At 46.6% G+C, this 22,084-nt stretch overlaps 1 protein-coding gene across 1 annotated transcript in view; it reads left to right on the forward strand.

Annotated features, from left to right (window-relative positions):
* The first annotated feature begins 580 nt into the window (after window positions 1-580).
* LOC127048446 (butyrophilin subfamily 1 member A1-like) overlaps window positions 581-22,084 on the forward strand; it is a 64,278-nt gene continuing 42,774 nt past the window's right edge. The window contains exons 1-3 of the mRNA XM_050948279.1: window positions 581-1,030; window positions 4,851-4,968; window positions 10,048-10,395. Coding sequence (XP_050804236.1) covers window positions 4,854-4,968; window positions 10,048-10,395 — 463 coding nt within the window. The 5' untranslated portion in view covers window positions 581-1,030; window positions 4,851-4,853. The remainder of the gene's footprint in view (window positions 1,031-4,850; window positions 4,969-10,047; window positions 10,396-22,084) is intronic.

The raw sequence follows: 22,084 nt of genomic DNA on the forward strand, positions 1-22,084 counted from the left end.
ATAAACTGTATGTGCTTTGAACTGTATGCAATGGTCCCTGGGTCAGGGAAGTGTTCAATGCAGAGAAGGAACCCTGAAGTGGGGACGCCCCAGCCCCTGTCCTAAGTGACCACGACAAGGCTGGGGGCTGAGCCCCCCAGGAATCCTGGGCCCAGCCTTGTTGGGATTACGAGGACTCTGCCACATGGGAGAGGAGCCCTCAAGTTCAGGCAGAGCTCTAGACAAAGGCAGTGGGAGCGGGAACTTGGATCCTTCCGCTAGCCCATTTCGCTGGATCAGTGTGTAAGCCAGGAAAGATCCCCACCCTATGGGGACCATTCCCCTGCTTACATATGTATAAATCAAGGCCCCTGAGGCACTTCAGAACTGTGTGTTATGGGTACTCTTTGGTGTGAAAATATTTCTGGTCTAGTGTGAGGTGGCCAGGTAGGCTTAGTAACTCCACAGGCTGCACCGGGAGGGAGAACCGGGGAGCAGGGAATTGATTGCAAGCAGGCTCAGCTCTGCAGGAATAGGCGGGACCTATAAAACCAGGAAGCTGGCAACAGCCAGGAGCTACTGGTGGGAAAGGGCAGTCCGACTCCTCCCTGGGAAGAGGGAGGAGAGTTTAGAGCTGATACACGCAGAGCAAGGCATGGAGCCGGGAAATGCAGGAAGCAGTCCAGGGAAGGAGCAGTGAAGGGAAAGCCCGGAATGGCTGAATTGAGGGTCCTTGGACTGGAACGTGGAATAGGGGGCAGGCCTGGGTTCCCCTAGCAGTCACTGAGTGCGTGGTATAGACCTGTGGGGCAGTGAAGGGGAGGACTGCCTGGGTCACTGGGGAGAACAGAGAACAGAAGGACTTTACCCCGGAAGCATGGAGAAGGCTGCATGACCAGACTGGAGGGCTGAGTCACAAAGTGGATGCTGTGGTTCCTGGGACGAGAGAACACCTACGGAGATGGTGCGGCTGCGTGCAAACTGTGGCAGCAGTGGGGTTGACCTTGGGAAACAATCCTCACAGTGACCAGGAGGGGGCGCCAGACTTGTGGTGAGTAGAGCACCCCATGGCCTCTGGAATGAGCGAATAATCAGTTCTCATTGCTGAAATATTGTCCTCAAGGTGGTGTAACATAGGTTTCATTCAGTTCCCTGAGGCACTTTGAAACCAAGTGTTCTGGATCCTTTTTGCTGTGAAAAGGTGGTTCTGGGCTGGAATGGGTTAATGCTGTGTGCTACTAATTGTTCTAAAATCTGAAATATTATCCTCAAGGTAATGTGCTGGGTGCATAAAAAAATTTTCCTGGGTTACTTTGGAAGTGGCTGTTCCAGGCCCTTGTTAGGGTTAAAGAAATGGTTCTGGGCTGGAACAGGTTAATAAGTGTGCTATTAGGTGGTTCTCATTCCTAAAATATTTTTCTTAAGTTTCTTTATTGCACTGTTTATTTAAACAGTTTTATTTATTCAAATGCCATTCTGGGCTGCTCCGGCTTTTATACCATCCTGATTTACAATAGGTGAGTGACAGGGGAATCTGCCCCAGAGTCTCCAGTGGGTAACTCCTGATTTACACCAGGGTCCTGTGTGTTTCTGCCCCCTCCCCCATGGCGTGTAACTCTAGTTCTCTGGTTTCCTTGTCTGGTTCAGTGTTTAAGCCGTTCCTGCTGCTGATCTCTCAGCCGCAAGGCAGGTCCCTGACTCCTGCCCAACCCTCCCAGGCCAGAGCCTCCTGGTGCTGCCCCAGGCCTGAGACTTATTTAGTGCTGATGCTCCATCGAGACATTGATCTTTTCCCTGTGGGTTTGCCAGTGTTAGGCCTAAATAAAAATATAGCAGACAAAACCAGGTATGCCAACCTGACCAAAGTCAGGCTAACAGAGGTTTGTGGGTAATCCCTGAGTGGAAAACACTGAGAAGCAGCAGCATGTCTCACAAGCGCTGAAAAAAAGTAAAATAAAAAAAAAGCTGCATTCCTGGCATAGTACCAAATATGCTGTGTTAAAAGCAGCTCGTTCAAAAAACTAATAAAAGCCCTAGTTTCCCAGCCTCCTTGTCTTCACTCCCTGGTTTTGTTCTTTGTTTGTTTTTAACTCCCCTACATTTCTAACTTTAGGCATGCATGTATACTAATGGTGTCTAGTTTCTAGTTGTTAAAAGAAGGGGGTGGGTTGCTCCAGTAAATAATTTATAATGCAACAAAACTGTCCATATAGGCTTATACTAAAATGTAAAAAGCGGGCTGGTTCTCTCGAAAAACAAGCTGCTCTCTATTGATTCGTGCACTTGTCAATAAAAAGCTTTTAATCGGACCTTGCTGGTGTTGCCTGTCTCTCTCGCGGTCAAACAACAAACTTTGCCGTCTGGGTTAAAGTCCCTGACACCAGGCTGTTCCTGGCAGCTCCTGTTTCAGCTGTTTCCTTCCCCACTCTCCCTGCTCAGACCCACACCAATGGAGAGCTGTCCCCCCAACTGCCCACAAATCCTCCCTCGCCCTATATGAAATATGGAGTGATAAGTGCATGAGCTGACAAGGGCCTGCTCCCGTAAATCCTCCCCGGAGAACCATCCTATTGGTGTCAGTGGGCTGCTGCTGTGATGGAGAGGGCAGGGCTCACTGGGGAGAGTAGACAATGGCAGGGGGAGGGGCAAAGGTGGGGGTGGATGGGGAGAGGAGTAAAGGTGCTGGGGGGTCTCTGGCTGGGAGCATCTGCATGAGCAGCTGAGACACTGCACCATGTGGACTACTTGCCCCCTGTCCTGCTCCCTGTTGTGGAGGGAGCTGGGGTGGGGGGGAGGGGTTCATGGGACTGGTTAGAATCCGGCCCATTGGCTCAGCCCCAGGGATCCCACAGGCATGCCCTGCCCCCGATCCCCACTCTGAGTGTGTCGTACCATGGTGCCGACCCAGACACAACCAGCAATGCACCAGCACTGAGCAGAGACAGCCCCCCACACGCCATCTCTGCTCTCCCATGGCTGAATCAGGCTCCCCAACATTCTGTAGCTCTGACCCTGCGTGACCCTGAGCCTCCCACCATTGTGCAGGTTAAACCACTGGTAGGGGACAGAGCCCTGAGCCCAGACAGTCTGTGCTCACCAGTAACAATAATTGACCCTTCTCTGGTGTCTCTCCCCAGAGGATCTCAGCTCTCCCCAGGTGTGCACGTAACCCGTGCCTGCTTGGTGTGGGTGCTCTGTTCGCGTCGAGTGGCACCTAGCCAAGTTAGAATGAGTCTGCTACAGCCTTGGCTGTGAGCCATGTGGCTTTTAGCTCATGCAGTGGATAGCGGCTCATGAACGAAGGCTTTGTCTACACTACCAACGTTAAAGTGCTGCTGGGCTGTGTAGTCGTGGCACCAGGGCTGGAGAGAGCTCTCCTGGTGCTGTAAAGAAACCACGCCTGTGAGGGGAGTAGCTACCAGCTCTGGGAGCACAACTCCAGGGCTGTAGCACTATCTCCACTGCCGATTTACAGTGCAGAAACGTGCATCACTCAGGAGGGTGTTTTTTCACCCCTCCAGGCAAGACAGTTTCAGTGCTGTAAAGTGGCAGTGTAGATAAGGCCTACGTTTCAGAGATCCCAGGTTCAATCCCACCTGCTGATGACCAGGATCTGTTAGCTTTGTACGCGTGCATGCACACACACTCCACACAGTCGCTCCCTCCCCTCTGAGGTGCATGCCAGGATGATTGTGGCAGCTGTTTCACAGCTGGCTCCCAATAAATAGGGTTGCCAACATTGTTAAGGTGTATTTTTATCACTTCCTCCCAATATTGTGATGATCATGATTTTATTATAAATAAGCAGCACTCACCTATGTTCACCAGGGGGATTTCATGTTGCTTTTTGCCTATCTCGCCATCCCCATGAGCCAGACTTTTATCGGTGGTCACTTACCCCCAAAATCACATCACCTAAGGTTGCTTCCAGTTCCAAGAAACCAGTCACTTCCCACAGATCAGTTGGTACCCTAGATCTTACACCAAAGACAACAACTGTAACCCATCCTGTAACAAGACATCTAAAGGTTTATTAACTAGGGAAGAGGAATAAGAATTATTTACAGGTTAAAACAAGCAAACATATATACATAAATGAGTTACCATCTAAATCGTAAGAGTGACAAAGTTGTAGTAAACTGTCAAGTTCAAGTGTCTTTCAGGATGACCCAGAAGGCAGTCCCTAGGGATCTCTGGCTTCAGTTTAGTGTTTCTGTCACTGGGAGTTCAAACAGCAAAGAGATGGAAATTTTACCTCCCTGTTTTGTTTTTACACCCCTTCACTGAGGGCTTGTCTACACTGGCAAGTTTCTGCACTGAAACTTTCTTGCTCAGGGGTGTGAAAAAAACCCGGGTCCCTTAGGGACAGCTCTGGCCGTGGCCAATAGGAGCCAGGCACCCCGCTGCCAGTGTGCTAACCCCATGGCAGGAGGAGAGCTGACCAACCCTGAGTGGGTTGGATTCTTTTCCCACCCGACCTGATCCTGACATGATGCTCATAGTTGGGTTGGGCCACAGGGCTTTAATGCACAATAACACCATAGGCAGGCCACACTCCTCACACTCAAGTTGTAACACAAAACCTTAACTCTTATCTCTGTAACATCATCTTGTCATACGCGTGTGATAGGCGCCCATGAATTGCTGAGCTGTATGATGTCTTGTTTTCCCTGGGGACATAGGAGGTCAGGGCTGAGTTCTGTGTTGTAGTGATAGAAGTCCCCACAGTATTTCAGAGTCTGACTGAATTTGCACACTTTGTAAAATGTACAATTAATGGCTTTAAAACAGATTTCTCCTTACAAGATGGTGCAGTTTGTCCCCATTGTAATCTTGCCTCCGACTGTTTTCTCCCCTGTTTCTCATCTCAGAATATGCCCAAAGATGGAAATTCTCCTGGTCCTTCCCAGCCCAACAGAAAACTTCTGTCTCTGCATTTTCTGTGCATCGTGTTCTCCCCTGTCGTCCATATTGTGCCCTCAGACTCAGGTAAGAATCCCTGTATTGCACGCAGGGCAATGCAGTGTTGTCGTGTACTGTATGGATTTATGCTTTGGTGCCACTAAGAGCAGAGGCACTTTACACAATTCTGAGAAATCAGCTTTAGTGGGGGTCTTGAAAGGGACCTACAGGATCAATGGGATTTCGGCACCTAAGTCTTTTGAAAATCCCAGCCTCAAAACTCTTTGCTCCTTTCCTGTGTTGACAACAGTGCAAATTGGTGTAATGTCACCATCAGAGAAGCAGTAGGAGAACATAGGGTACATTACAGGTACTTTAATGCTAACTTCTGGTTTCAGTCAAATGTACTTTTCTCAGGCAGTTTCTCCCTGGCTAAAACATCCCAGGATTCCCTTTAGACCAGAGATTAATTGCTGTGTGAAATCAGCTCTTTAAGATCCTGTGGTCAAAATTTGGTCTTAACATCCTGAATAATGTTTTGAAATATTTAATAGCACAAATGCTGATTCTTTCCTGCCATAGGGCTGTGCCAGCAGCATAAAGCAGCCATAAAATCATAGAATATCAGGGTTGGAAGAGACCTCAGGAGGTATCTAGTCCAACCCCCTGCTCAAAGCAGGACCAACCCCAACTAAATCATCCCAGCCAGGGCTTTGTCGTCAAACCTGACCTTAGAAACCTCTAAGGAAGGAGATTCCACCACCTCCCTAGATAACCCATTCCAGTGCTTCACCACCCTCCTAGTGAAAAAGTTTTTCCTAATATCCAACCTAGACCTCCCCCACTGCAACTTGAGACTGTTACTCCTTGTTTTGTCATCTGGTACCACTGAGAACAGTCTAGACCCATCCTCTTTGGAGCCCCCTTTCCGAAAGTGAGTGCATGCTATTGTAGGTGAGAAGAAACCTGTCTTAGCTTCCTGCACAGCCAGGGGACACAGTCTAGCAACCGGCTGGGTTCAGCACAGAACTTTTGGCATTCTACCCCTCTCAATCAGTTATTGGCCATCTGTGAACCAACATCATCTGTGAGAGTGAAGCCAGTGGAGACGGCATTTAGGGGCTATTTTATCGATAGTGTAGGGCAAAATTTTACCAAGCCATCACTTGAAGGCTGAGTCAGAAGAATATATTTAGAAGACTGAATTGCTGCATCACATATATTTTCTATGTGCTGATTGTTTATTATTATTTCCTATGCTTCTATAGGTAATAATAAACAATCACCAGAGAGGATCAGACAAGACATCCATCTAGTCCAGTATCCTTTCTTGACATGGGACAGAACCAGATGGCTCAGAGGAAGGTGAAATAAATCTTGTAATGGACGTATATGGAATAACCTGCCAATATGGGACATTTCCTCTTAGTTTCCCATCAGTTAGAGCAGAGGTTCCCCAATTTTTTCTTATTGCGTATACCTTCCCAGATCTACCTGCTGCCCATGCACCTATGCCAGAAAACAGGCTTTATATTTTAACTCTTTTAATACCAAAGCATTGTACAAAATGTACAAATTATAATACACATGAACATAGGATTGTAATGGCAATAATACATATCATTTACAGTTTTAGTTTTAATGTACACTTACTTTTGTCCAATTTAAGCAATGGGTTATTAAAATTGCTCATGATTAAAGTGATGAATGAGGTTGTTCGAGCACAGTGCATAATGTTTGGAGAGGTAGCTGAAAATTTGAGCCGTAAGTGGTTTTCTACCCAAAGATGCTGACGATACTTTGATTTCATTCCAGTAAGTGATTGGAAAATCCATTTTCACACAGGTAAATTGTAACAAACTGCATCAAAACCTTTACAGCCCTGTCTGACAAGGGGAACTTTGTGTTTCAGTTCAAAACTCTTTTGTTGGAACTCCAGCCTGAGTCTACCATCAGTGAAGATGTCCAGAAGATTCTCTTGTTCTTTTATGGACAAATCTTGTGGTGTGTTTTAGAGGGTTTATCCCTTCACCCTCTCACTCCCTGGTTCTTCTCACATAAACAGAGAGCCACAATACCAGAAGTCCGAAGTTGCAGACAATTTGATGTTTATTGGGATTAACATCCAGCAAGCAACGATTCCAATTTCCTTTTTTCCCAAATTACTTCCTGTTTGCCCCTAATTTATATAGTAATATACTCAGCTATATCTCAGCCAATCATTTTAATGAAATTTAACTAACCAATCCTAACATATTGTAACATGATTATCTAACCAATTATATCCCACCACCTTAATTGGTTTACACCCAGCAAAATTAATTAAGCAGCAGACAGAAACAATCGAAGAACCATACAGAGACCATACAGATTATCAATAGAGAAGTGGGGACCATAAAGACAAAAATAACAAGAAGTGAGGGTTTCACAATCACAACTATTGATAGGTGAGTTCTTGCCAAACAGGATACTATGAAACTACATTTTCTTTAAATCTTCCAGGCTCTTCCCTTTCTCAAGGCGACAGATTGGATTGTCTAACAGCCCAAAATTGCCTTATTTCAATGTGTCTGAGGACATGACCATATGCTTCCTAGTTTATGGCTGCCCCTGCTGTTTAGCCAAAGGCCTAGATGAAGAACAAGGCCTTAGATTATCCTAGTGTGAGAAGGCCTAAAAACAGGCAGACTGTGATTTTGACTCTTGTTTTGTACCTCTATAACTAGCGAAGTGATAAGATTACACCTAAATCCTTCAAGTACAGGTCATTACAGACAAGCCTGAACATCTATATCCTAACAGTGTGGTTGTGATGGAATTCCCCAGGGTGCAGCCTGGGACTGTGGAACTGCTGTGCCCCCTGAACTCTCTCCAGCCTGGGCTGTCTCTCACAATGCCTTGCTAGGGACCAGCAGCAACCCCTCCAGGTGCTGTTATCGCTCAGCAAAACCACATGTGGAGCCCTACTCCCAGTTAGATCGCATGAATGCTCCCAGAGCCACTCCTGAATCACACAGAGAAAGGCACCAACCAGATCCTTCCTAGCATTGTACCTCGGGAATATGCCATCTAATGTATTAATTGGTTCACAACGTCATCAATGGAAAGTGGATATAGAGCAGCCTTTGATAACTGAGCAATTTACCATTCACTTCAGGCAAACTCACTGGTGAAGATAAACAGTTAAACAAGTTTATTGACTATAAAAGGTAGATTTTTAAGTGGTATTAAGTGATAGTCAAAAAGTGAGAGTTAGTTACCAAAAGAAATAAAACATAATCATGCAGTCTAAAGTCTCAACCCTGTTAGACTGGGCAAAAACTAGACTGAGCAACAAGGGCAAGTGCAGAGTGCTGCACTTAGGACGGAAGAATCCCATGCACTGTTACAGATGAGGGACCGAATGGCTAGGCAGCAGTTCTGCAGAAAAGGACCTAGGGGTTACAGTGGATGAGCAGCTGGATATGAGTCAGCAGTGTGCCCTTGTTGCCAAGAAGGCCAACGGTATATTGGGCTGTATTAGTAGGGGCATTGCCAGCAGATCGAGGGAAGTGATTATTCCCCTCTATTCAGCACTGATGAGGCCACACCTGGAGTACTGTGTCCAGTTTTGGTCCCCCACTACAGAAAGGATGTGGATAAATTTGAGAGAGTCCAACAGAGGGCAATGAAAATGATTAGGGGGCTGGAGCACATGACTTATGAGGAGAGGCTGAGGGAACTGGGCTTATTTAGTCTGCAGAAGAGAAGAGTGAGGGGGGGGATTTGATAGCAGCCTTCAGCTACCTGAAGGGGTTCCAGAGAGGATGGAGCTCAGCTGTTCTCAGTGGTGGCAGATGACAAGTTGGTAGGTGACCTTTTGGCAGCAAGTGCTTCCCTATGTATACTTCAATGCACTGACATAGCATTGGGAATGACTGCTCTGATGTATGTCACTACTCCACTATGCCTACCAGCCATTGGCTTTGCTCCAGCACTGCAGAGACCAATACATCATGGCCAAATGATATCACATTAATTTATGAACCTGTCAAGCAACTGGGAAATTTTCCCAGCTGTTGTTCTGGCAGGCAGCAACTAGCAAACAAAATGTCCTCCTGTACTGCACCTTTGTAAATGTACCGCGTGTACACCAGAAGGTGAACTTTGCAACTGACCCCACACTTTAGGGTGATTGGAGGTGGGAATTTGTTATATAAAATATGGTAGTTAGTTTACTTCCAGATGTACCAATGAACACAGATATACAGAGATGCTAATGTACAGAGCCCTCATTTCCAATCACCGTACAGCATGGGTTCAGTTGTCCACCAACTGTCCAGTCTAATGGAGCTCAGCACTTAGGGTTTTTTTTTCTCAATTGTATAGGTTGCACTGTAACTATCTGCATATAACAGTGAACTATGGACAAATGGCTAAAGACAGACAGTATTAAAAATAATCTCATGAGGCATCAGTGATGAGATGTTGGGTTTTTCTTCCCCTTTCAGATTCAGTGAGTGACCTTGTGTACTGTTCTAATCCATTAGATCATAGAAGATGAGGGTTGGAAGGAACCTCAGAAGGTCATCTAGTCCAACCCCTACTCAATGCAGGACTGATCCCCAGGCAGATTTTTACCCCAGTTCCCTAAATGGCCCCCTTAAGGATTGAACTCACAACCCTGGGTTTAGCAAGCTAATGCTCAAACCACTGAGTTATCCCTCCCCCCCCAGGCACCAAGCTGTCAAAGCACCCTCTGATATCTGAATGCCTTGTGCTTGCATTAGAGAGGATAAAAAGAAGCACTTGGTTTCTCATGTCCTCTTTTATTCATCGCCTCTCTATACCAAACCATCCCAGTCTTTTCATTTCCTTCTTTTATATCTCTACTAATTGTTAGTCACAATTATGTAGACAGCACCCATCTAGAAATGGCAGCTCCCTGCTCCAGGGAGCTTACACTTCACCCATTAACTCTCACAATGTCCATGGGATAGGGGAAGAGAGAGAGATTAAGGCCATGAAGTGAGTCAATGGTGGAACAGAGACTAGAACCCCATTGTTTCTGGCTTCCAGCCCCACATGCAGTCTGTAGGACTCATCCTGCCACCCAGAATATATATTGTGGCCTGTTTTATCAGTTCTTTTTTGCCTATAATTTTCTGTGTCCTGTTTCTTTAACAGTGAATTTCAAAGTGGTCAGCCCTGCTCAACCCCTGATGGTGTCTGTGGGTGAAGATGCCGTGTTGCCCTGCCATCTCAGCCCCAGGATGAATGCTGAGGACATGGAGGTGAGGTGGTTCCGGTACAGCTTCCCTGAAGTGATCCATTTGTATCAGGATGGGAAAGACCAGCCTGAGCAGCAGATCCTGGAATACCAGGGGAGGACAGAGCTGCTGAGAGACAACATCACTGAGGGAAGTGTTGTCCTGAGAATACATAGCATTAGACCTGCTGACGAAGGACAATACAGCTGCTTCTTCCAGTCTAGCACCTTCTATGGAGCAGCCTTGTTGGAGCTGAAGGTGGCAGGTCAGTAGTTGGGACTGATCTGAGAATTCTCCCAATTAGGGTTGCCACATTTTAGAAAATAATTGATGATGTTTAGTTGCTGTCAGGTGAAGATTCATAGATTCTAGGACTGGAAGGGACCTCCAGAGGTCATCGAGTCCAGTCCCCTACCCTCATGGCAGGACCAACTACTGTCTAGACCATCCCTGATAGACATTTATCTAACCTATTCTTAAATATCTCCAGAGATGGAGATTCCACAACCTCTCTAGGCAATTTATTCCAGCGTTTAACCACCCTGACAGTTAGGAACTTTTTCCTAATGTCCAACCTAAACCTCCCTTGCTGCAGTTTAAGCCCATTGCTTCTTGTTCTATCCTTAGAGGCTAAGGTGAACAAGTTTTCTCCCTCCTCCTGATGACACCCTTTTAGATACCTGAAAACTGCTATCATGTCCCCTCTCAGTCTTCTCTTTTCCAAAGTAAACAAACCCAGTTCTTTCAGCCTTCCTTCATAGGTCATGTTCTCAAGACCTTTAATCATTCTTGATGCTCTTCTCTAGACCCTCTCCAGTTTATCCACATCTTTCTTGAAATGCGGTGCCCAGAACTGGACACAAGACTCCAGTTGAGGCTTAACCAGAGTAGAGCGGAAGAATGACTTCTTGTGTCTTGCTCACAAAACACCTGTTAATGCATCCCAGAATCACATTTGCTTTTTTTGTAACAGAATCACACTGTTGACTCATATTTAGCTTGTGGTCCACTATAACCCCCAGATCCCTTTCTGCCATACTCCTTCCTAGACAGTCTCTTCCCATTTTGTATGTGTGAAACTGATTTTTCCTTCCTAAGTGGATCACTTTGAATTTATCTTTGTTAAACTTCATCCTGTTTACCTCAGACCATTTCTCCAACTTGTCCAGATCATTTTGATTTATGACCGTGTCCTCCAAAGCAGTTGCAATCCCTCCCAGTTTGGTATCATCTGCAAACTTAATAAGCATACTTTCTATGCCAAAATCTAAGTTGTTGGTGAAGATACTGAACAGAGCCGGTCCCAAAATAGACCCCTGCGGAACCCCACTTGTTATACCTTTCCAGCAGGATTGGGAGCCATTAATAACTACTCTTTGAGTACGGTTATCCAGCCAGTTATGCACCCACCTTATAGTAGCCCCATCTAAGTTGTATTTGCCTAGTTTATCTATAAGAATATCATGCGAGACCATATCAAATGCTTTATTAAAGTCTAGGTATACCACATCCACTGCTTCTCCCTTATTCACAAGACTCATTATCCTATCAAAGAAAGCTATCAGATTGGGTTGACACTATTTGTTCTTTACAAATCCATGTTGGCTATTCCCTATCACCTTACCACCTTCCAAGTGTTCGCAGATTTCCTTAATTAGTTGCTCCATTATCTTCCCTGGCACAGAAGTTAAACTAACTGGTCTGTAGTTTCCTGGGTTGTTTTTATTTCTCTTTTTATAGATGGGCACTATATTTGCCTTTTTCCAGTCTTCTGGAATCTCTCCCGTCTCCCATGATTTTCCAAAGATAATAGCTAGAGGTTCAGACACCTCCTTGAGTATTCTAGGATGCATTTCATCAGGCCCTGGTGACTTGCAGGCATCTAACTTTTCTAAGTGATTTTTAACTTGTTCTTTTTTAATTTTATCTTCTAAACCTACCCCCTTCCCATTAGTATTCACTATATTAGACATTCCTTCAGACTTCTCAGTGAAGACTGAAACAAAGAAGTCATTAAGCATCTCTGCCATTTCCAAGTTTCCTGTTACTGTTTCTCCCTCCTCACTGAGCAGTGGGCCTACCCTGTCCTTGGTCTTCCTCTTGCTTCTAATGTATTGATAAAAAGTTGTCTTGTTTCCCTTTATTCCCATAGCTAGTTTGAGCTCATTTTGTGCATTTGCCTTTCTAATCTTGCCCCTGCATTCCTGTGTTGTTTGCCTATATTCATCCTTTGTAATCTGTACTAGTTTCCATTTTATATGACTCCTTTTTATTTTTTGATCATGCATTATCTTGTGGTTAAGCCAAGGTGGTCTTTTGCCACATTATCTATCTTTCCTACCCAACGGAATAGCTTGCTTTTGGGCCCTTATTAGTGTCCCTCTGAAAAACTGCCAACTCTCCTCATTTGTTTTTCTCCTCAGTCTTGATTCCCATGGGACCTTACTGAACACTGACTTAAGTTTTATGAAGGTTGTCACATAATTATCTTTATTCTGATTTCAGTAATTTCATATTCTCTTAAAAATCTACTTTGTGGGTCTATTACAGGAGTGAGTGGATGAGGTTCTGTGGCCTGTGATGTGCAAGAGATCAGACTTGATGGTCATGATGGTCCCCTCTGGCCTTAAAATCTAAGTCTAATAAAGCTTATACCTTATACTCTAATACTTTAGCTAAAGTTAAGCGATATTAAAAAAAAGCCCATGAGAAAGCTGGTACAGATAATTTATTAGTTAAAATTATTTAACCATTTCATGTTTTATATTATGTCATTCTTATGTTATGGTTTTGCCTAAGTCTCCTTAGCATTTATTGGAATGTTTCAAAGTAATCCGCCTAGAAGGAACACACACACGTTAAACTCCAAATATAATATTCAAATAATGGTTTAAAGCTATTTTCATCACTCTAGAAGCTAATCAGTACATTGGTACTTATGCCACATTAACCAAAGGTTCAAACAGTTGTAGAAATCTTTAGTATAAAAACAAATTTAACCTTTCTTTCCTCTCTTTTTGTAAGGAGATGTCAACTTCTTTTAACCACAAAATGTGTATTACTTCTAGGCTGATAAGTATGAAATGCACCTCGTTTCTCTTAGCTTTGCTTGCTTATAGCACAGAAAGTTTCCTGTTACAGATAGTGTCAGCCTGATTTATGAGTTCTTGCAGCCTCAGCTCTATTGACTTAGTATTTTTAGAGAACCAAGGCTAGACTTGTTAGTGAAACACAAGTGTACATTATATCCTGAAAGGTATTTATAAGGTTTTAACTTCAGTAAAAGTTTTCAGAAAAAAATATTTAGCTTAAAAGAGCCATGTTGTTACTTGAGTAAAAGACATACTTCTATTTTCTATTATATTTGCTACTTATCATTTGGAACTGGTGTGCAGGTGGGCTCTCAGGGTATGTCTACACTACAAAATTAGGTGGAATTTATAGAAGTCAGTTTTTTAGAAATCGTTTTTATACAGTCAATTGTGTGTGTCCCCACACAAAATGCTCTAAGTGCATTAAGTTGGCGGACTGCATCCACAGTACCGAGCTAGCGTCGACTTCTGGAGCATTGCGCTGTGGGTAACTATCCCACAGTTCCCGCAGTGTCCGCTGTCCACTGGAATTCTGGGTTGAGATCCCAGTGCCTGATGGGGCAAAAACAGTGTCGTGGGTGGTCCTGGGTACATGTTGTCCGGCCCCCCCCCCTCTCCCTCCCTCCGTGAAAGCAACAGCACACAATCATTTCTCACCTTTTTTCCTGGGTTACCTGTGCAGATGCCATACCACGGCAAGCCTGGAGCCCGCTCAGCTCACCGTCACCGTACATCTCCTGGGTGCTGGCAGACATGGGACTGCATTGATACACATCAGCAGCTCATTGCCTTTTGGCCGCAGACGGTGCATTACAATTGGTAGCCATCGTTGTCATATTCCTGGGTGCTCTTTTAGTCGACCTCAATGAGGTTGATCAGCGGCGCCTGGGCGGACATGGGAGTGACTCAGCCAGGTCGTTCCCATCTTCTGCTGAGCACCCAGGAGATGACGATGGCTTGCAGTCATACTATACCATCTGCTGCCAGCCTAAGATGTAAAAGATAGATGGATCAAAACAAGAAATTGACCCAATTTGTTTTGTGAACTCAACGGCCTGCTAAACCCAGGGTTTTGAGTTCAATCCTTAAGGGGGCCATTTTGTGTGACAGTTGTTTGTGTTTCTCCTTGATGCAAAGCCATCCCCTTTGTTGATTTTAATTCCCTGTAAGCCATGTCGTCAGTCACCCCTCCCTCCGTCAGAGCAACAGCAGACAATTGTTCCATGCAAAATCAGGTGAGGAGGTGATGGTAGCGTGGTGACAAGAGTGATGAGGACATAGACATGGTCATAGACTTCTCACAAAGTACGGGCCGGGCAATGTGCACATCATGCTGATGAGCTCTGCATGTTTGCCTGTGCTGATCAGCTCTCCACGCTGGCCAAACAGGAAATGAAATTCAAAAGTTCGTGGGCCTTTTCCTGTCTACCTAGCCAGTGCATCTGAGTTGAGAGCGCTGTCCAGAGCGGTCACAATGGAACATTCTGGGATAGCTCCCAGAGGCCAATACAGTCGAATTGCATCCACACTATCCCAAATTCGACCTGGCAAGGCCGATTTCAGTGCTAATCCCCTCGTTGGAGGTGGAGTAAAGAAATCGATTTAAAGAGCCCTTTAAGTCGAAAAAAAGGGCTTTGTCGTGTGGACGGGTCCAGGGTTAAATCGAGGTAACGCTGCTAAATTCAACCTAAAGTCGTAGTGTAGACCTGGCCTCAGTCTCAATTTGGTAACTGTAATGACTGGTTTCTTGAGCTAGAAAATGCAGGTCGTTTCCATTCAAGGTGTTATGGCAGGTGTATTCCAGTTCTGTTTCTGGATTTCACAGTGGGTTTCCTAAGGCCAGGTCTAGACTAGAAAGTTAAATTGATACAAATTGTCTTGCATCAGCCTAGTAGTGCATGTGTCTACATTTACGATGGTCTCCTTCTGATGTAAACAGTCCTTTACATCAACAGACTAACACCACCTCCCCAAAAGGAGCCAGGAGCAATCTAGTAAGGTAGATGAAGTGCAAGTGCAGATACCACATTGCCTACATCAACCCTCAAAGTCCTCCAGGAACCTTCTCACAATGCCGACACTGGCCACTCTATCCACAGTTGTGAACTCCAGTGCCCAGGGGTCACAAAGACTGGGATCCACGCCCCTTTAAAAGGCATTTTTTAAATGTCTTTTCCTGATTTCTCAGCTTGGCAAGCACACCAACTGTCCTTTCTTGTGTGCAACTGCCCAACCAACTAGGGCAGTTACACGCTCTGGACACACGCCTGTCTGGAGTAAACTGGAGGCATTGGATCTCCTGGGCCTATTGGGAGAAGAAGCTATGCAGGCACAGCTATGGAGCAATCATAGAAATGTGGACATTGACAACCAGATTGCCTGGGGGTTTCAGGAGAAGGAGTATGATAGAGATCAGCCGTGAAAGTAAGGGAACTGCCGCAAGCATAACAAAGTCAAGGAGGCCAACTGGCAGTCTGGAGCCAAGCTGCAGACCTGTCACTTCTGCAACAAGCTACATGCCATATGTGGCAGAGACCCCGCTGAACACCATAGATAACCTCCAAGGATCCTGAAACACAGCCCCCAACTGTGAACAGTGGAGGACCAAGAAGAGGAAGAGATTGGGAGATCTGTGGCAGGGGGACCCAGCTACGCTGTGAGCCAGGATCTTTTTGAGACTCTGCCGAAGTACAGCCAGCCCCCTCAGATGAGCATGCAGGAGCACATGAAGGAACATCAGGTAAGACGCATTTTTTCATTACAATTTGTAAATGGAGCCATTGCCACCTGCCCCAATCCCAAGTCTGAAGGACAGAAGTATTGACTTTTAATTGTTTCTTTCTTTTCCTAGTCTTACAGCTAGAGATTGAATGGTATCTACTTTCCAGGCTCTTATATGGACAGTTATGTGGGGAGGTGGAAAGGGCATGAGGAGCAGATCATTTATGTACAGAGGAATTGTATTGTACAGGGGTATCTCAAGGAAACTTTCAAAGGAGATACTCTGTAATTCTGTTCTGAAGGTTTCTAGGGTGACAGTCTTAATTTTTCCTCCATGGTAGGACACCTTCCCACACCAGTCCATGATGACTTCAGCAGACACCATTACAGCAAACAAGCTAACAGCACAGCACTCTGGGCACCTACAGGATACCAGCAGCAGCTGTTCTTTCTGTGCCTCCTAGAAACATAGAATATCAGGGTTGGAAGGGACATCAGGAGATCATCTAGTCCAACCCCCTGCTCAAAGCAGAACCAATTCCCAACTAAACCATCCCAGCCACGGCTTTGATAAGCCTGACCTTAAAAACCTCTAAGGAAGGAGAGTCCACTACCTCCGTAGGTAACCCATGCCAGGGCTTCACCACCCTCCTAGTGAAAAAGCTTTTCCTAATATCCAACCTAGACCTCCCCACTGCAACATGAGACCATTACTCCTTGTTCTGTCATCTGCTACCACTGAGAACAGTCTAGATCCATCCTCTTTGGAACCCCCTTTCAGGTAGTTGAAAGCAGCTATCAAATCCTCCCTCACTCTTCTCTTCTGCAGACTAAACAATCCCAGTTCCCTCAGCCTCTCCTCATAAGTCATGTGCTCCAGCCCCCTAATCATTTTTGTTGCCCTCCGCTGCTGGACTCTTTCCAATTTTTCTACATCCTTCTTGTAGTGTGGAGCCCAAAACTCAACATAGTCTCCAGATGAGGCCTTTTCCATGTCGAATAGAAAGGAATGATCACGTCATTCAATCTGCTGGCAATGCCCCTACTTTTACAGCCCAAAATGGCGTTAGCCTTCTTGGCAACAAGGGCACACTGTTGACTCATATCCAGCTTCTCGTCCACTGTAACCCCTAGGTCCTTTTCTGCAGAACTGCTTCCTAGCCATTCGGTCCCTAGTCTGTAACAGTGAATGGGATTCTTCCATCCTAAGTGCAGGACTCTGCACTTGTCCTTGTTGAACCTCATCAGATTTCTTTTTGCCCAGTCCTCTAATTTGTTTAGGTCCCTCTGTATCCTATCCCTACCCTCCAGCGTATCTACCACTCCTCCCAGTTTAGTGTCATCTGCAAACTTGCTGAGAGTGCAGTCCATGCCATCCTCCAGATCATTAGCGAAGATATTGAACAAAACCGGCCCCAGGACCGACCCTTGGGACACTCCGCTTGAAACCAGCTGCCAACTAGATGTGGAGCTGTTGATCACTACCCGTTGAGCCTGACAATCTAGCCAGCTTTCTGTCCACCTTATAATGCATTCATCTAGCCCATACTTCTTTAACTTGACAGGAAGAATACTCTGGGAGACCGTATCAAAAACTTTGCTAAAGTCAAGGAATAACAAGTTCACTGCTTTCCCCTCATCCACAGACCCAGTTATCTCCTCATAGAAGGCAGTTAGGTTAGTCAGGCATGACTTGCCCTTGGTGAATCCATGCTGAGTGTTCCTGATCACTTTCCTCTCCTCTAGGCGCTTCAGAATTGATTCCTTGAGGACCTGCTCCGTGACTTTTCCAGGGACTGAGGTGAGGCTGACTGGCCCGTAGTTCCCTGGATCCTCCTACTTCTCTTTTTTTAAGATGGACACTACATTAGCCTTTTTCCAGTCATCCAGGACCTCCCCCGATCGCCATGAGTTTTCAAAGATAATGGCCAATGGCTCTGCAATGACATCCGCCAGCTCCTTTAGCACCCTCAGATGCAGCACATCCGGCCCCATGGACTTGTGCTCATCCAGTTTTTCTAAATAGTCCCAGACCACTTCTTTGTCCACAGAGGCCTGGTCACCTCCTCCCCATGCTGTGCTGCCCAGTGCAGCAGTCTGGGAGCTGATCTTGTTCATGAAGACAGAGGCAAAAAAAGCATTGAGTACATTAGCTTTTTCCACATCCTCTGTCACTAGTTTGCCTCCCTCATTCAGTAAGGGGCCCACACTTTCCTTGACTTCTTCTTGTTGCTAACATACCTGAAGAAACCATTCTTGTAACTTTTCACATTCCTTGCTAGCTGCAACTCCAAGTGGGATTTGGGCTTCCTGATTTCACTCCTGGATGCCTGAGCAATATTTTTATACTCCTCCCTGGTCATTTGTCCAATCTTCCACTTCTTGGAAGCTTCTTTTTTGCGTTTAAGATCAGCAAGGATTTCACTGTTAAGCCAAGCTGCTCACCTGCAGGGGTAGCTCTAGGCTCCAGCAAAGCAAGCACCCGCTTGGGGCAGCCCATTTGCAAGGGCGGCATGTGAGCTGAGAACCAACAGGGGGCTCTGGGAGCTGTAGTTCCCTGGTTAGCTCCCTGCCTATAGAGCCAGCCCTGGAGCAGGGAAGGAACTACATTTCCCAGCATTCCCTTGGCCACTACCAACTGGAAAGGAAGGAGGGGGACCTCGTGGCAGCGTGCTGTGAGTGGAGAGTGGTAGGGAGACCATATTGTAACATTCAAAAAAACAGGACACTCCAGGGGGAGGAAAGCCCCACCCTGCCCCCATCCACTCCCTCCTGCCCTCCACAGAAACCCCCCTGCTCCCTGTCCTCTGATCACCCCTCCCGGGACCCCTGCCCCTAACTGCCCCCCAGCACCCCATCCTCTATCTAAATTCTGCTGCTCCTTGTCCCCTGATCACCCCCTTCTGGGACCCCTGCCCCTAACTGCCCCCCAGGACCCCACCCCCTATCTAAGCGCTGCTGGTCCTTGTCCCCTGATTGCCCCCTCCTGAGACGCCTGCCCCTAACTGCCCCTTTGGACACCACCCCCTATCTAAGCCTCCCTTCTCCTTGTCCCCAACTGCCCCTTCCTGAGACCCCCCCAAATTTCCCCTAGGAGCCCACCCTCTACCTGTCCCCTGACCAACCCCCGGGACTCCCATGCCTATCCAACCACTGCCTGTCCCCTGACTGCCCCCCCTGAAGCTCTGACCCATCTAACCCCCCCTTCTCCCTGCCCCTGACTGCCCCTCTGAACTTCTGACCCATCCAACCCCCCTTTACTCCCTGTCCCTTGACTGCCCCCCCCGGAGCCCCCTACCCCTTCTCCAACCCCCCAGCCCCCTTACCGTACCACTCAAACCAGTGTGTCTGGCTCCGCGCAGCTCCAGACACACTGCTGCATACATGCTGCCGTGCTCCCCCACGGAGCCCACAGCCCCCCCCTCCCCAACACACACACACCCAGCACCTGCCTTCCAGATTTGAACACCTCAAAATTCAGGAGTGCTCAAGCTCAGTTTGGGCAGCTGTTACTTCATTTCTCCCAAATCAAATATACTGATCCACTGTAACCTGCTGTAGAAAAAGTAGGATGAAATTGAGCAAGAAATGCTTCCCAGTGGTTATTAGGACTGGAATTGCTATTTTCAACAGCCAGTGTCTTTTCTGAGTTTTATTTGTTGAAAAGGAAGACAGTTATATTGCATTGTCAAATTCCCCATAGAAAGAAAGAGTGGAACAAAAGAATAATAAAGGCACCTCAACTTTTCCTCATTTATGGAGGACAGTCTTATAATATGCATCCAGAGATCCTCCAGTCACACAAGCTGAAAATTGTTCACTTTACTGCAGCTCTGTAACCATATGGGAACCAATCCTGTCTGTGTTCTGTGCACATCCAAAATTCCTGCCGAATGACCCGCCCTGGGAGCAAGTTACCAGTGACCCAGGGCTGTGGCGGAAGGAGGGTGCAGGTGGGGACGGGAGAGCCCAGGGCTGGGGCCGCAGGAGGTGTGTGTGGAGGGAACTGGTGGGGGGAAGAGGGGATCCTAGGGCTGGGGCAGCAGCAGAGTGGGGAGAGGGCCCTGGTTGCGGGGAAAAGGGGGAAGCTCAGCGCTGGGGCGACAAGGGGTGTGGGGGGGAGAGCCCAGGGCTGGGGCAGCAGGGGGGTGCACGGAGGAGCTCAGGGCTAGGACGAGGGGCAACCAAAATTTTTTTTGCTTGGGGCAGCAAAAAACCTAAAGCCGGCCCTGGTCGGCTGCCATATTTACTATTCTTTCTACACATCAGAATGCTTTTATCCTGCAACCTCGATAAGGATTCCCTCAGCCTCTCCTCATAAGTCATGTGCCCCGGCCCCCTAATCATTTTCGTTGCCCTCTGCTGGACTCTCTCAAATTTGTCCACATCCTTTCTGTAGTGAGGGGCCCAAAACTGGATGCAATACTCCAGGTGTGGCCTCATCAGTGCTGAATAGAGGGGAACAATCACTTCCCTCGATCTGCTGGCAATGCTCCTACTAATGCAGTCCAATATGCCGTTAATCTTCTTGGCAACAAGGGCACACTGTTGACTCATGTCCACTGTAATCCCCAGGTCCTTTTCTGCAGAACTGCTGCTTAGCCAGTCGATCCCCAGCCTGTAGCAGTGCATGGGATTCTTCCTTCCTAAGTGCAGGACTCTGCACTTATCCTTGTTGAATCTCATCAGATTTCTTTTGGCCCAATCCTCCAATTGTCTAGGTCACTCTGGACCCTATCCCTACCCTCCAGCATATCTACCTCTCCCCCTAGTTTAGTGTCAAATGCCAACTTGCTGTGGGCACAATCCATCTCATCATCCCAATCATTAATTAAGTTATTGAACAAAACTGGTCCCAGAACCGACCCTTGAGGCACTCCACTTGATACTGGCTGCCAGCTAGACGTGGAGCCATTGATCACTACCTTTTGAGCCTGATGATCTAGCCAGCTTTCTATCCACCTTATAGTCCATTCATCCAGCCCATACATCTTTAATTTGCTGGCAAGAATACTGTGGGAGACCGTATCAAAAGCTTTGCTAAAGTCAAGGAATAGCACATCCACTGTTTTCCCCTCACCCACAGAGCCAGTTATCTCCTCATAGAAGGCAATTAGGTTAGTCAATTAGGTTTAAAATACAGCCAGCTTTCTTGTTCTCCTTTCGCCCTCATATTAGCCTCTCAGGGGATCCTGTCCGTCAGTTCCCCGAGGGAGTCAAGGTCTGCTTTTCTGAAGCCCAGGGTCCATATTCTGCTGCTCTCCTTTCTTCCTTGTGTCAGGATCCTGAGCTCGACCATCTCATGGTCACTGCTGCTCAGGTTGCCACCCACTGCTACTTCCCATACCAATTTTTCCTTGTTGGTGAGCAGGTTAAGTGGAGCATGGACCCTAGTTGGTTCTTCCAGGACTTGTATCAGGAAATTGTCCTCACCACTCTCCAAAAACTTCCTGGATTATCTGTGCCACATCCACCACATCTGGGACTGGAAAGCAATGCAGTGCCATTCCAAAGCTGAAGTATCAATAACCATGTCTTCTTTTACTCCTGGGGGAATTCTGCAATAAGTTAAAAATTCTGTGCACAATATTTTAAAATTTTGCATATTTGTCAAAATAACACTATAATGATTTTGGGAATTTATTTCAAAATACCTGTCAGTAAGTATGTCTGTAACAATACAGAGAAAGGAAAAAAATACTAGGAAATGTTTTTTTGACAAATAGATTTCTTATTAGCCATATTAATACAGAATCTGAGCAATAATTCATATAAACTACAATACAGGACCATGTTTCCCACCCCCTTCAGAAGCAATGCAAAGGCTTGGGGGAGTCAGGGTAATGGAGTTGCTGCGGGGAGAGGGAAGTGACTGCTGGGAAGGAGCCTGGGTGTGGGTGAGAGAAGTATGGTGTGACAGATTGTACCCCTTGGGATGTCCCCTCGGGTGCTGGGACATGACCGAGACAGATTCTTCTGCCAGCCTGTGCCCTCCTTTTCCTGGATTTGCTGGGCTAGGCTCACTCTAGCCAAGAACACACAGGCAGGGCCACCCCCAGCTGCACAGAGACCTAGACCCATTCTGAGAAGACTCAGCTAAAGAGACTTGCCACAGCACCCAGATATCCACCCTCCTCCCCT

Source organism: Gopherus flavomarginatus, chromosome 3 (assembly GCF_025201925.1).
Source record: "Gopherus flavomarginatus isolate rGopFla2 chromosome 3, rGopFla2.mat.asm, whole genome shotgun sequence".
NCBI lineage: Eukaryota > Metazoa > Chordata > Testudines > Testudinidae > Gopherus > Gopherus flavomarginatus.